General features: G+C 38.4%; 1 protein-coding gene across 1 annotated transcript in view; it reads right to left on the bottom strand.

The window, feature by feature from the left end:
* The window catches only part of TTC3 (tetratricopeptide repeat domain 3), a 136018-nt gene that overhangs the window by 108026 nt on the left and 14198 nt on the right, over positions 1-13794 (bottom strand). The window contains 3 exon segments of the mRNA XM_006862609.1: positions 2135-2189; positions 7172-7234; positions 9426-9520. Coding sequence (XP_006862671.1) covers positions 2135-2189; positions 7172-7234; positions 9426-9520 — 213 coding nt within the window.

The raw sequence follows: 13794 nt of genomic DNA, 5'->3' as shown, positions 1-13794 counted from the left end.
AGGGATGAATCTAGGGCTTCAGGCCCATAATGAATTCTGAAGTCAAACACTTCTAAACAGCACACTTGACATAGTTTTATTCAGCATGCTTCTGAAATTTAAACTCTCTTTTAATAAGCATTCCTTTATGGTATAATTGAAGGAAAATTGGCCCAACTGCATAGTTACCAAACCTTTTTCTATCATTACTAATGGCTGTGTATTTTTTTTTACTTACATTAATATTTTTTATAATCACATAATTCATTATAGACCATCCTCCCACAAAACAGAAATGAGTGATTACTTGACTGAGAAACTAAACTAGACCATACATGGTCTACAAAAATAAAGTTCTCAACATAATTGGGATTACACAATAGATGAAAATAGCACATATTGCTAGAAAGCCATTAACCTGATCTGGGTTTCAGTGTTCTGAATTGTATCATTCATTTACCCTACAGATATTTACAGAGCACCTGTCAAAAGCTAGAGTCTGTGATCAGAAAGTAATCTGTTTCAAGCACAAGAATGACTTGGAATGGAAGCAGCAACAGCCTGATCACCCTCAAATAGAAGTCTCACCCAGTGCTGAATTATAAATCCAGTTTTGCATTTTCCTTGCAATGAAATCTTGCAAAAGTCACTTTACCTCTCTGGGACTCCATTTCTTCATTTATAAAAGGAGTCATTTAAAAAAGGATTCCAAAATCTGGTTATGAATTCTGACTGGGGAATTTTACAATTTCCAGACTCCTAGATACACTCCTACGTCACTGAATCACAATCTCTAGGAGAAGGGAAAAAACTCTTAAAAAAGGTCCACCAGCAGATTTTTTTCCTATTTAAATTATTTCTGTATTTTTGGGTTTCTTTATATAGCATGCTATTTAGGAAAGAAAGGGAAAGTTTTCTAAAAATATTAAACAAAACGGAGTCCTACAATGAGTCAATGGCACTTAACAACAACAATGGATGTAATGACGTGTACAAGCAGAGCAGTAACAGAAACAACGGACCAGATGACACTCACCAACGCTCTCAAATTCTATCATTCTACTCACTATGGTTTTAAAGCTAATTATATAATGTCAGAAGCATCCCTCTCCATCTTATCTAAAGCCCCACGTTAAAAAAAAAAATAGATTTAGACATTTTTAGGATTAAGAAAAAACAGAAACTAACATAACAAATATCCAGTATTCTTAACCTGAAATTAACTGTTAACATTTTATGATATTTGCTTTAGATTCTTTTAATGAAAGAAATATTACAGATATGGTTGAAATCACCTTTGTATTCTCCAAAATTCCTGTCCTCTCTCATCACTCAGAAGCAAGCATGATCCTGAATTTGCTTTTACTGCTTTTTTCATATAACACTTGAAAAATCTATTCGTGTTGATAAACCTGTGGACTTCATCTTAATAACAATCTGTGAGTCATTCATTCACCAATTCAACAGATATTTACAAACAAGTCCCTTGTTTGTGCAAGCAGTTTGTTACGCAGTCAGTATTCAAAAGGGTACCAAGCAGAACAAAAAAAGTCTCAAGGTACTGGAAAACAGACAATACCTAAAATAATGTTAATAACATATAAAGCATATTAAATACTGATAGGTGCTAAGGGGGAGGTGGGGAATGCAAAGAGAGAGAATAAGAAATGTCTGGAAAGGGACAGGTTGTATTGTAATGTGATGGGAGAAAGCATCAACAAGAAGAGGGCTTTATATAAAGAACAAAAGGAATTAAGGGAACTAGTTAATGCTTTGAAGGAAAGGCATTCAAGAGAGAGGGCAGAAATTTGTTTGATATAGTCAAATTTACTGACCCTTTTTCTCTTCATTGCCAATTTCTGCATTGTGTTTTAAATAACGTTCTTCTCAATTGCATTTTTCACATTCAAAATGTGCACATGTTACCATCCCAGTTATTAAGGTACTCTGAAAATAACATTATGGGTTAGTTAGCCTTCCTCACAATCTCTCATTGCCCTGAGCAGGAGTGTCTTTTCTGATGAAGGAACTGAGTGTTTCCTTACTATATTTTGAGTTCTACATAGTTTTTTCCAGTATCTTTACATACAAACATATATACAGTAAATAGTTGTATGGCTTTATTTGCTCATTATAAAATATAAAAGACACCTACCTTTGGCCAAGTGGTCTTCAGAATAGTGGCTCTCTTCCCATCACCAAGTGCATTTCTAAAAAGAAAAATAAGAAAACGTTTTAACATTTTCATTGTTTATTATTTCAAAATGTGTTTTAATTTTTAAAAATCCATAAATTATATGTCTGATAAGACACAGGAAAACACAGGCAAGTAAAATGAATAGTGGTCACCAAAAAACACAATCACAACTACCTGGGAATAACGATGTTTAATCTTGGAGTATTTCTTGTACATATCTTCGCTGATCTAAGCATTCTTTTTTTATATTTTCTTGTACCATTTTTGCATGTTTGTTAGACCACTGTAGTACATAAGCTTATCTGTGCTAGTCTGTGTCCGATTGTGTTTCTCTGCGCATTTCTGCGGATGTCTACATTGGTTTGCGCATGTCTACATCTCTGCAGATGTATCTCTACAGATGTCTACATTTCTCAGGCTGTCAACATTGATCTGCGCATGTCTACATCTCTGCAGCTGTCTACGCTGATTTGCGCATGTCGCCGGTCTCTCACCATGGCCGGGCGCGTATGAAAAAGGCCTATGTCTACATTTGCCTGCGCACGCCTGACTATGACGTGTTTTGTCTGTTCACGCCTCTATGGCGTAAGTCTACGTTTGCACGTGTATGCATCTATGACATAGATCAACGTTCCCTGCGCATGCCTTTTCCTCTTATTTTGTGCATCTGTACACCACTGCAAATGTGTTATCTGCGCATGCCTGCTCATGTCGTACATACCTACGTCAGTTTGCCCTGTGCTTTTGCGTATGTTTGCGCATGTCTACATCTGCCGAATAGCTCTGCGCAGGCGCACCTATCCGCATGGCTATTATCAGCTATAAGTCACCACTGCGCATGTCTGTGTTTCTCTACGCTACCAAGAGCCTGGGTTTATTTTTTAGCAAATAGGTAAGAAAGGAGCTCAAGTTTACTTTCTTTTAACATATCCAATAACTATTCTGTGCTCCCTAGCTTTTATTCAATGATCTCTCCTCTCCTCAGCCACGCTTTACAATGTGAAACTGTTCAAGTTCCAAAGTCATTAAATGATTCCACTCCCCCTTAGTTTCACTCCTTCCATGTTACGTGCCATCAATTCCGACGCATAGCAACCCCATAGTGGGTTTCCAAGGCTTTAAATCTTAGCTGAAGCAGAAAGCATCATCTTTCTACCGTGGAGTGAGCGGCTGGCGGGCTATAACCGAGGACTTTGTGGCCTGCAATCCAGCGCTTATCGTTGGAACCACCGTGCTCCAACTTCGGTATTACTTACCCAATTATTCCCCTCTTTAGGGTACCCAACTAACTTTTCCACTTTTTTTTAACATCCCTGATTATAAAACTCACTGGTTCATCATTTCATATGCACATTCTTTTTCTTTATAACCAACTCCATTTTTCTTTTTTATGGTAAATGCTCAATCCTAAATCCCTTCTATGCTTTTTCCACTCCTGCATCAAGTCTAAGGCTCTACGTATTGCTGAAGAAATAAGCAGCAAAGCATGCTAGTATCACAAAATTACAACATCCAGAGGGCACCCTCAACATTGCCAAGCAATCATTCTAGGTCAAATCATCCTCTTTTTAAAATTCCATTTGAATTCCTGTCTGCTTTCCTGACACTTTACCATACTTGATTTTTTTTTTTTTTTTTTTCTTCCAAGACAGGAGCTCTGGTGGCATAGTGGTTACGAATCGGGCTGCGAACTGCAAGGTCAGCATTTCGAAACTACCAGCTGTTCAGTGGGAGAAAGATGAGGCTTTCTGCTCCCATAAAGATTTACAGCCTCGGAAACCCTGTACAGGGTCGCTATGAGTCGGAACCGACTCCTCGGCACATAACAACAACCATAAACAACACCACATTCCTATTTACAATCCCTTTTCTCTCCTCCTCAGACACAGTCACTTCCCTAGGATTGAACATGCCTATGCATTTAAAATTTTAGATTTCTATGTAATAACTACAAATATGCATCATTTTGCATCATCTTGGATGGATCAGCCAGGTGGCATCACTTATGGCGTCAAGTGTGATAGCAGTAGTGAGGTTGGCCCAGGATTGGACATTGTTTTGTTCTCCTGTGCATGGGGTCGCTATGAGTTGGTTCCGACTCGATGACACCTGACAACAACAACTCATGGAGTCCACGTATGGCGGTGCAGGATAAGCACTGGATTGTTAACTACAAAGTTGCTGGTTCAAACTCACCATCACTTCTTGGAAACCCTTTGTTTAAGGTAGCTATAAATGAGTGGCACTTAACAATATGGCATCATACTGTTCTTGTTCTGCAACTTGCTTTTTCACTCAATATTGTGTTCATTTTAACTACAAAATACCATTGTATGAGATACTGTATTTTATTTATCCATTCCCCTGCTGATGAATGTTTAAGTTGTTATCACTTCTTCACTCTTTGAAACAATGTTATAATGAAGGCTTGCATTTTCCCTTTTGGGTACACATCAGTGTCTGGAAGGTGTGAGCCTAGAAGTAGGCTGTGGAGTAGGTACATCTTTACCTAGATGAATTTTTCTCCAGAGTGGATATACCAAGAAAGAACATTTCCTTTGACCAACAACCTCTCTAACAGTATTATGAGGTTTTCTTATGTTTGTCCATTGGATAGGTGTGAAAGAGAAACTCATCATTTTTAATCTCTCCTATCAGGTTAAGTATTTCTTTGTAAAGATTTATTCAAACCTACATTATTGATAAGTCATAAAAACAATGAAACGTTACTGGGCACACCCTAGACCTTAGATGGTCCTACTCCAAAGGACAGAGAATCAAGAAGAAGGGACCACTTTTTTCCCTTTACCTCACAAGATACCTGTCTACTTTAATTCATTTCCTTTTGCAGTATTTTAGGGGGAATCCTCTTCCTTGTGGGCCTAGGATTCAATATTCATAAAACAGAACAAAAAACCCCTGGTTTTCCTCACAACTTCTAAGAACTCTTTCTTGAAAAGTGTTCTTTGACTTTCTACACAAGTTTCATATGGGCATCTCAATTTTCACAGGAGAGTAACTAAGTTGACAACTTTCTTTTCAGATCATTATAGCATATACAACAGATTCACTTTCAGTCAGTACAGAATGTCTGCAATTATGCAGCTGGCCAAAGGCAACAACCCTAAACAACAGTTACAGTTCATTTCTTGTAAGAACAAGTTGAGGCCAGTGGTACTGATGGAAGACTGTTTCACTGTGTCAAGGCCATCCAATCCTCTATTTAAGCCACCTCTAGAGTTAATACAGCAGTATTCTCCCAGGTAGTTGGATTACTGGTGACTTATTTTCTTCATTTTAAACTCTCGTATTTTCCAAATATTTTACCATGACAAAGTGTTCTGTTTATAAAAGAAAAAACACAAAAGTTATTTTAAAATGCTGCATATATGAATAATACCATCTTTATGCTCCCCATCCTCTCGCACCCCAACATAAATGCTCTCACTGAAAAACAAATGATAGTAACACTCACAACTTTCATGAGAAAGCTGTACCCACCCACTCTCCCAAATGACAAACTTATTTTTGTAAAATTCACACCTGCATTTTCAAAGAATTGTTTGCTACAAACAGGAATGTTGCTGAGATTATTTTCTATTTAATCCTTTGATCAATACTACTTGTAAGCCGTATTAGGAATTTCTTCCAAAACTCAACTCCAGCAAAACACTTGAACAATACTTTTTTCTTTATGGACAATAAGAATTATGTAACTTGTCAAGTTTAGCCTTTTTATTTTGGGCAAAAGCCAACGACATGGGATATATTATTAATAGCTTATAGCTGTTGTTGTTATGTGCCGTGGAGTCGGTCCCGACTCATAGTGATCCTACACAGGGTTTCCGAGGCTGCAAATCTTTACAGGAGCAGAAAGCCTCATCTTTCTCCCGCAGAACAGCTGGTAGTTTCAAACTGCTGACCGTGAGGTTCACAGCCCAATTGGTAACCACTACGCTACCAGAGCACCTTTAGCTTATGCAGAGTCATATACCAAAACAGCTTTGTTCTGATAAACCGTCAACTCTAGCTTAACTTTAAATTTGTTTTCTTTTTAATATTCTATGGTAGATATATTATTGAAATTTTCTTAAACCTTCCTCAAAATCAGGAAAAAGTAATGAAAATTATATAGCAACCTATAATGTATAATATCAATATTTATAATTTATTTCTGAACATTTTTAACTTAGGTACAATTATGGTACAGTATGAACTATATTGCTCAACTAATAAATAAAAGCTCAATTTGAAGTCAAATAAGCAACTAAGAATTAATTATGACTTCACTACCACAGTAGGTCAATTTCCTTTCTTTCAATTATGAAAGACATTTACTTAAATTTAAGGAACCACATAGAACAAAGATGCTTTTTCCAGAACTAGAGAGATTAACATAAAAAAAGAAAGTATTGCAGGTATTAAAAATAATACAGGCTTGGACATCATCAGTAAGACCTGTGTTCAAATTTTGGCAGCACTACTTATTAAGGAGCTCTGGTAGTGTAGTGGCTACGAATCGGACTGCGAACCTCAAGGCCAGCAGTTTCAAACTACCAGCTGTTCCGCGGGAGAAAGATGAGGTTTTCTGCTCCAGTAAAGATTTACAGCCTCGGAGACCCTGTACAGGGTCACAATGAGTCAGAACTGACTCCACGACACATAACAACAACAACAACAACTTACTACCTGTATGAATTTCTCACATGTTAAATGTGTATAGTAACATTACCTGCCTATTAAGAGAGTGCTGAGAATTAAATAACTGATGTAGAGCCCTTAAAATAATGCATTATATATATTGTATACATTTAATCTGAATGCTGCTGCTATCATTGTTGGTATTATATAGAGATATATGAAGACTCTTTTAAGCATGTAACTATTCCTTCTAAAGAATTAACACAAGAATTTTCTTGTGTTCATGAAAAACAGAAATCTTCCCTGAAACTAGATATTAACATAAATAATCAAGTAACTGGATTTGAAACTCACCTCAACTGTCCAGTGCGAAGAAAACAAAGAGCTCGGTTTCCATAAAGAAGATGATTCTTAGGTCTTTAAAAGAAATAATAGGTAGTCAATAAAACACATTACATGTGAAACAAAATTCACACAGAAAACATACAGCATGAACAAAAATATTTCAAGATCTTTACATTTGTGTAACAAAGAAAAAAGGATTTAAGATTTAGATTTAGAATCTTAGGCTAAATCACAGCTTCTTTACTTTCTGGTATATTTATTCCAATCAACCAAAGCTTTCCTATGTTCAAAATGTAGCTTATACTCACAGGGCCAGAACTAATGAGAAATATAAAAAGCATAGCAAACTACAGACAGTAGAGTTTGTACCATCCTTGCAATTCAAACAACAGAAGGCTACAAATAACAGTAATTTAAGGCTTCATTTCAAATTATGTTCTCCTTACTTATATCTATGTGCTGTCCAATTTAATTTCCCTTTCCCCCATCTTTTCCTTAGAGCATAACAACAACTTTTCTGATGTAGCATGTTAACTTAACCTACACATTTTCTCTGGAGAAGGGCAGGCAAAGTAGGAAAGATAGTAGCTGCCTTTAAGAGCAACCTAAAAGCTACCACAAAATTAGCCTTTTTGAAACCCCCTGCCAAGACTAAGACTCAGTGGGAATAAAAGAGCAGACATGTGCTTGGATTGGTGACCACATGGGTCACTGATAAGGGGAAGTGAGGGAAAAACAGCAATGAAGCTGCGAGCTGAGCCCTACAACATTCAATAGACCCCTGTGAACTCAGGTGGAGACCTGCTTGGCCAGCAGTGTGGCACGACCTGGGGACTCATGGGCCCAGAGTCAGTGACATAGCCATAGTGGACTAGAGTGGAGAGTGAAACATCCAGCTGATAAGAAGACAGGGCATATGCATAACAACATCCACACTTGCAGATAATACCCACTTAACCTGGCTTCAAAACTGGATGATCAGAGCTCAACTAGAAGAAAAAAGAAGAGGAAAAAAAGAGTAATCTGATACAATTTGATGAACCTGACCTACGCCTATGGATGCAAGTAGCTCAAAAGAGGGAACAAATCTTTACAGCAAGGATCATTCCCACTCCCTCCATACACAGAGTAGACAGGGATGGGCAACTTGGACACTGGCTACCCAAAGTGGGAGGCAACAAAGGCAAGAAGTGACTGGCTTACAAGCTTTCAAGAGGGGAACCTAGATCCAGAGGGTATGGAGGAAGGTAGAATCTCCACTGAGTAGTATCCAATCTGTCTAGATGGGGCTGATGAAAGGAAATACGGATGGTCTCTTGTGAATGCAATAGTGAATAATTGTTATCAGGACTGATTGGGAGGGTTAGAAATGTAAAGGTAGACGTTTTGTAGCAAGGAGGGGAGTGATTAACTTTTCAGTCTAGGAGTGGAGGTCCCTGGGACCATGAAGGGAGAAGAGCGGAGAGTGGGACCCTACCCAGAGAAGCAGTGATGGCTGAGATGGAGGCAGAGACGATGATGTGGAGAGATGCAGCAGCTGGGGGCTTCAGACCCTGAGAGGGAGAGGGGCTGTGTGCTGACAATCTGGTGTGGGGAGAGGCAGGCTTCTAGGATATACCCCTTGGTTGGCTGATGATGCAAGGAGGGGATTGTAACCATGGCAATGAAACAATATATGCTAGGTTGAGTGTAAAGCTAATGTTCGCCCATGTAAACTATCACGTAATTCACAATAAAACATTTTTTTTTTAATTAGCATTTTTGCCCTGCTAAGACTGAGATGGTAGAAGTCTGAGGCATATCTGGAGGAGTGCTACATAATTCTACCACCAGAGAGAACAGGTAAAGAAAGAGGTTAAGTGTATTCTTTCAGTAATTACAACCATTATCTTAAAAACCAAAAAATCCCTCAATGGGTGGTATCTTTTAAGTATCAGTAACTAACCCTTAATGGTCAGTTAATAATTTGGATGGAATTCGATGAGAACAAAATAGAATAAATGACTCTGCACTGGAAAGGTTGGGGGGGAAAATGGGACAGGGTAAAACTAAATTCACAATTTTGCCCAATTTGCATGAATTATACAACTTGATCAAATATATATACTTAGGTCCACTGTAATTACTTAATGACTAAGACAATAAAATTGGTTTTGCATAGCAAATTGAAGATATTATCAAATTCTTCATCTTTTATTTCTTTTGACAAACATTCCAATTTGATCTGCTACATAAAAAGAATGTTATTCTATTTGGTTCTTACCTATATTCAATAGCTCTGGTGTAATAGATAATAGCAAGATCAAATCTTTCTTTGGAAAATTCTTCATTTCCTTTTATTTTCATTATTTCTCCTTGCTGAAAAACCAAGGTTGAAAAACCAATCAGTAACTCCAAAGACAATCAAGATCCCCCTATATAAACTAGGAAAAATGGACTTGAGTCCTATCTCTGATAATAGAAATAAATTGGGGGATAAAGAGAATGGAACAGATTTCGGTATATATGTTTAAAGAGATTTGTCTCTAAAAGCTCAACACTTACTTAAAATATTAAAAGTAAATAAAATTATCACATTATGAATAATTACTATCAACTTATACCCTTATTCACAATATTTGGGTGGCTTATGTTAGCAAATGTGGTATAGTCAATAAACCTGAGTGCTTACAAAAACAATATATGTATCCAAAATATAGGTAACATTATTGAGATTAATTTCTAAAAAACATTAAGCAGTCAGTTACTAAGAATACATATAAAATCAGAGTTGGTACAGATATAACTAAAACTTTTCATGTCAAAACATTGGTTTTTTTAAAAAAACATCCACATTAAATTCTCTAGATCATATCTTCATAGCATTAGTGAATTCAATAGAATATTAAATATTTCCCTAGCTGCTTTTTTAAAAATATAGTTAAGGGAGAACAAACAAGATGTCAGATCGAGTGGAAGTGCAGTGAGGAGCTCCACAGCAACAATACAGAATACTGGACCAGGCAGGCTCAGGGGGTGCTGCCAGAACTAGGGAAACCACATATAAGGGAATATTTAGAAGGTTGGAAGGTTTACAGCTAGGGGAATTTGTAGCAGGAGCAAGAAACCCATTGCTTTCTAGTCCAAGATGCTCAGCTGCTCCTGGAGCCGTCATCTTGGGCTAGACCAAGCGGGGTTAAGGATCAGAGCAGCCACGGACACCTGACAGAACCACAGAGATAAAGGTGTGGACACTTTCTTTTTGTATCTGCTCGTTGGTCTCTCACTGCGCACATCCATTCTGGTGACTAGAGGGGGTGCCTGAGAGAGTGGACACCCCACCCCCACCCCCAGAGGGTTTTACTATGCATATGCACAGATCTCCTTGAAATTAAAAGGGACAATTTCCCACTTAAAACCAAATGGCAGCACAAAATGGCCACATCCAGCCCTGAACTATTTATTACTAGGAAAAAGGCCTGAATGGGGATTGTGGAGCGGGATAGGCAGACTAAAAAGGAAATAGGCCGAAAATTAAATCCTGAGTTACGTCACAACAACCAACAGTGGCCTCTTGAATAAACAGAAACAGATGACCATATAAGCACATGTCCAGAAACGAGATACAGTGACTGAGGCAAATGAAGTAGACCTACACTCCATATTGGAACATGGGCAGGCTTTGGAAATGCCTGAGAAGCAATTGAGAAAAATGATTATAAAATGTATCAAAATACTATACAATAGAGTTGAGAAAAATAAGGAAGAAGTCAGGAAAGTGCTACAGGAGCAATCAAATAAGATAGATACAGCACTGGAAACAATTCAAAACCTACAGAAAGAGGTCCAAACAATTAATAATAGGATATCAGAATTGGACAATACACTGAAAGGGCAAAGGAGTAGAACTGAAGAGATAGAAGCCAGAAGTAGTGAGCTAGGAGATAAATCTCTCAACACTACTAAGATAAAAGAGCAAGCACAAAAAGGATAAAAAAATCTGAAGAAGGCCTAAGATTCATGTTGGACAACATGAAGAGGAATAACTTAATAATTATTGGCATTCCGGAACAGGAAGAATCATACAAGTCCAAAGAGGAGATAAGTGAAGAGCTTCTGGAAGAAAATTTCCCTAACATCCTGAAAAGTGAAAAGGTAAGCATTCAAGACTCAACGAACCCCAGGATGGATAGACCCTAAAAGACAATCACCAAGACATATAATAATCAAGCTCTCCAAAATCAAAGATAAGGACAAGATCCTAAAAGCAGCTAGAGAAAAAAGAAAGGCAAGCAAATCAGATTAAAGTCGGATCTCTCAACAGAAACCATGCAGGCAAAGAAGGCAACCCAGCAAAGCTGTCAATCAAATATAATGGGGTAATCAAAATATTCCAGGATAAACAAAAGCTAAAAGATTTTGCCAAAGCCAACCCTGCTATGAAAAACATCTTAAAGGAAGTTTTTAGTACTGAGAACCAACAAGAACAGACAACAACCAGAGAACGATGTACATGGTAGCATCACCCTGAACTCAGTTGACAAATATAAGAGTCAAGAACAGAATAAAATTATAAGAACAGAGGATCTGAGAAGTTAGTCTATGATCAAAACAATTACAATGTTAAAGAAGGTAAACACAGAGGAACAGAGATCCAGGTGGTAAGAATGTCAGGTAGATTACAGGATAAAATATAAACTGTCTTAAATGGAAGCGTTAGTGAATATAAGGTAACCACAACCAGGGGGTTGGGGTGAGGGGTTTAGTTCAGATGTTGGGGAGGGCAATACAAGAAGGGGGAGGAGGTTGAAGAACAAGATAGATTAAGGGAACACTGAGACAGGTTTGCATGGCCTAAGTGGGAAGAGGTAAATAGTGATGCATGCTCAACCTTGGAACAACAGGACTCTGTGATACAGGGATCTAGGCATAGTTTGAAGTGGGAAGATAATACTAAAATGCTTGATTGTCTTATAAATATTGGTTACCCTTTCCTACTATTGTAAAATAGACAATTGAGTGGGATAGAAAGGAATACTGGGAAACATGATTACATAAAATTTGTAAGCCAGTCTTTAGCCTAAAACTGATTGGAATACCTAAAAGGGGTTCTAGAACTTGCCCAGTGAAATGGGCCTCTTGCAAAGCCTTTGCAGAGTATAGGACCTTAGATGGAATTCTGAGTCCCAGCCAGAACCTTCTGAGGTGGGACATTCACTCTAGCAAGGACAAGCAGACCAGCCTGGAACAGCCAGAGCAACAAAAGACACATCTTCAAAGAAAGATCATCAGGAAAAACCCAAAACAAAAATGTCAGCATGACTGGCTACCACAAAAATAAGCAAGCTGTTTGCCAGGAAGCCATCAAGGCAAGCAATCAAGTTCCTTCAAGACAAACTCCCCTCTAAGACTGAAACTCAAAGGGAATACACGAAAAGGCATGTAAGCTTGCTGGTGACCACAATGGTCTACTGGTGAGTGGAAAAGGGGAAAAGGCAGCAATGAAGAAATGGGCTGAGTTCAACCACAGTCCATTGACTCCTGTTGACCTGGAGACAAGAGAAGAGGAAGGGTTGGTTGCTCCAAAGTTTGGTGAGACTTGAGGACACTTGAGCCCATGGAGAAGGACATAGCCACAGAGGGCTAGAGCTGAGAGTGAAACATCCAGCTGATATGAAGTGAGGTGAGCTGCACAAGAACACACAAACTTGTAGACAGTACCCATTTGACTTAGCCTCGATGCGTTGATAATCAGAACTTGACTAGAGGAAGATTACAGAAAAAAAAAAATTTTTTTTATAAAGAAAACAAGGATAAATTGCTACAATTTGATGAACTTGACCTATATTCATGGCAGCAGTAGCTCTAAATAACAACAAAGAGGGAAGGAGTCGTCACATCAAGTATCAATGCTATCCCCTCTCTACACAGGGTAGATAGGGACAGCAACTTAGACACTGGCTACCTAAAACGAGGGGACGATAAAGGCATGAAGTGACTGGCTTACAAGGTTTCAAGAGGGAGTTTAGTTTAAGAGTATGGGGGATGAGGGTAGAAAGAGTCCCCACTGAATAGTGTTCATTTTGTCTAGCTGGGACTGGTGAAAAGAGATAGGGATAATATTCGAATGATTCAATAGTGAGTAACTACCATCATGACTAATTGCGACTGTCACAATTGTAAAGGTTGTTGTTGTTGTTGTTGTTATATGCCATCAAGTTGGTTCCGACCCATAGCGACCCTGTATAGGGTTTCCGAGGGTGTAAATCTTTACGGGAGTAGAAAGCCTCATCTTTCTCCCGCGGAGCACCTGGTAGTTTCGAACCGCTGACCTTAAGGTTTGCAGCCCGATTCGTAACCACTACGCTACCAGAAATTTTTAACAAAAACAGGGGACTACAACACCGCTACAAAAAAAGAACAACTAACCCAATTATAAAATGGGCACAGGACATGAACAGACATTTCACCAAGAAAGAGATCCAGGCGGCCAACAAACACATGAAATATTGTTCACGATCACTAGCTATTGTTGTTGTTGTGAAGTGCCACAGAGTTGGTTCCGACCCATAGCGACCCTGTATAGGGTTTCCAAGGAGCAGCTGGTGAGCTTGAACTGCCAACCTTGCAGTTCAAACGGCTTTGCAGTCTGG

Source organism: Chrysochloris asiatica, unplaced genomic scaffold (genome assembly GCF_000296735.1).
Source record: "Chrysochloris asiatica unplaced genomic scaffold, ChrAsi1.0 scaffold00049, whole genome shotgun sequence".
In the NCBI taxonomy this organism is placed as follows: Eukaryota; Metazoa; Chordata; class Mammalia; order Afrosoricida; family Chrysochloridae; genus Chrysochloris; species Chrysochloris asiatica.
The sequence above is the reverse complement of the archived record's forward strand: the minus strand, read 5'-3'. Positions and strand labels throughout refer to the sequence as shown.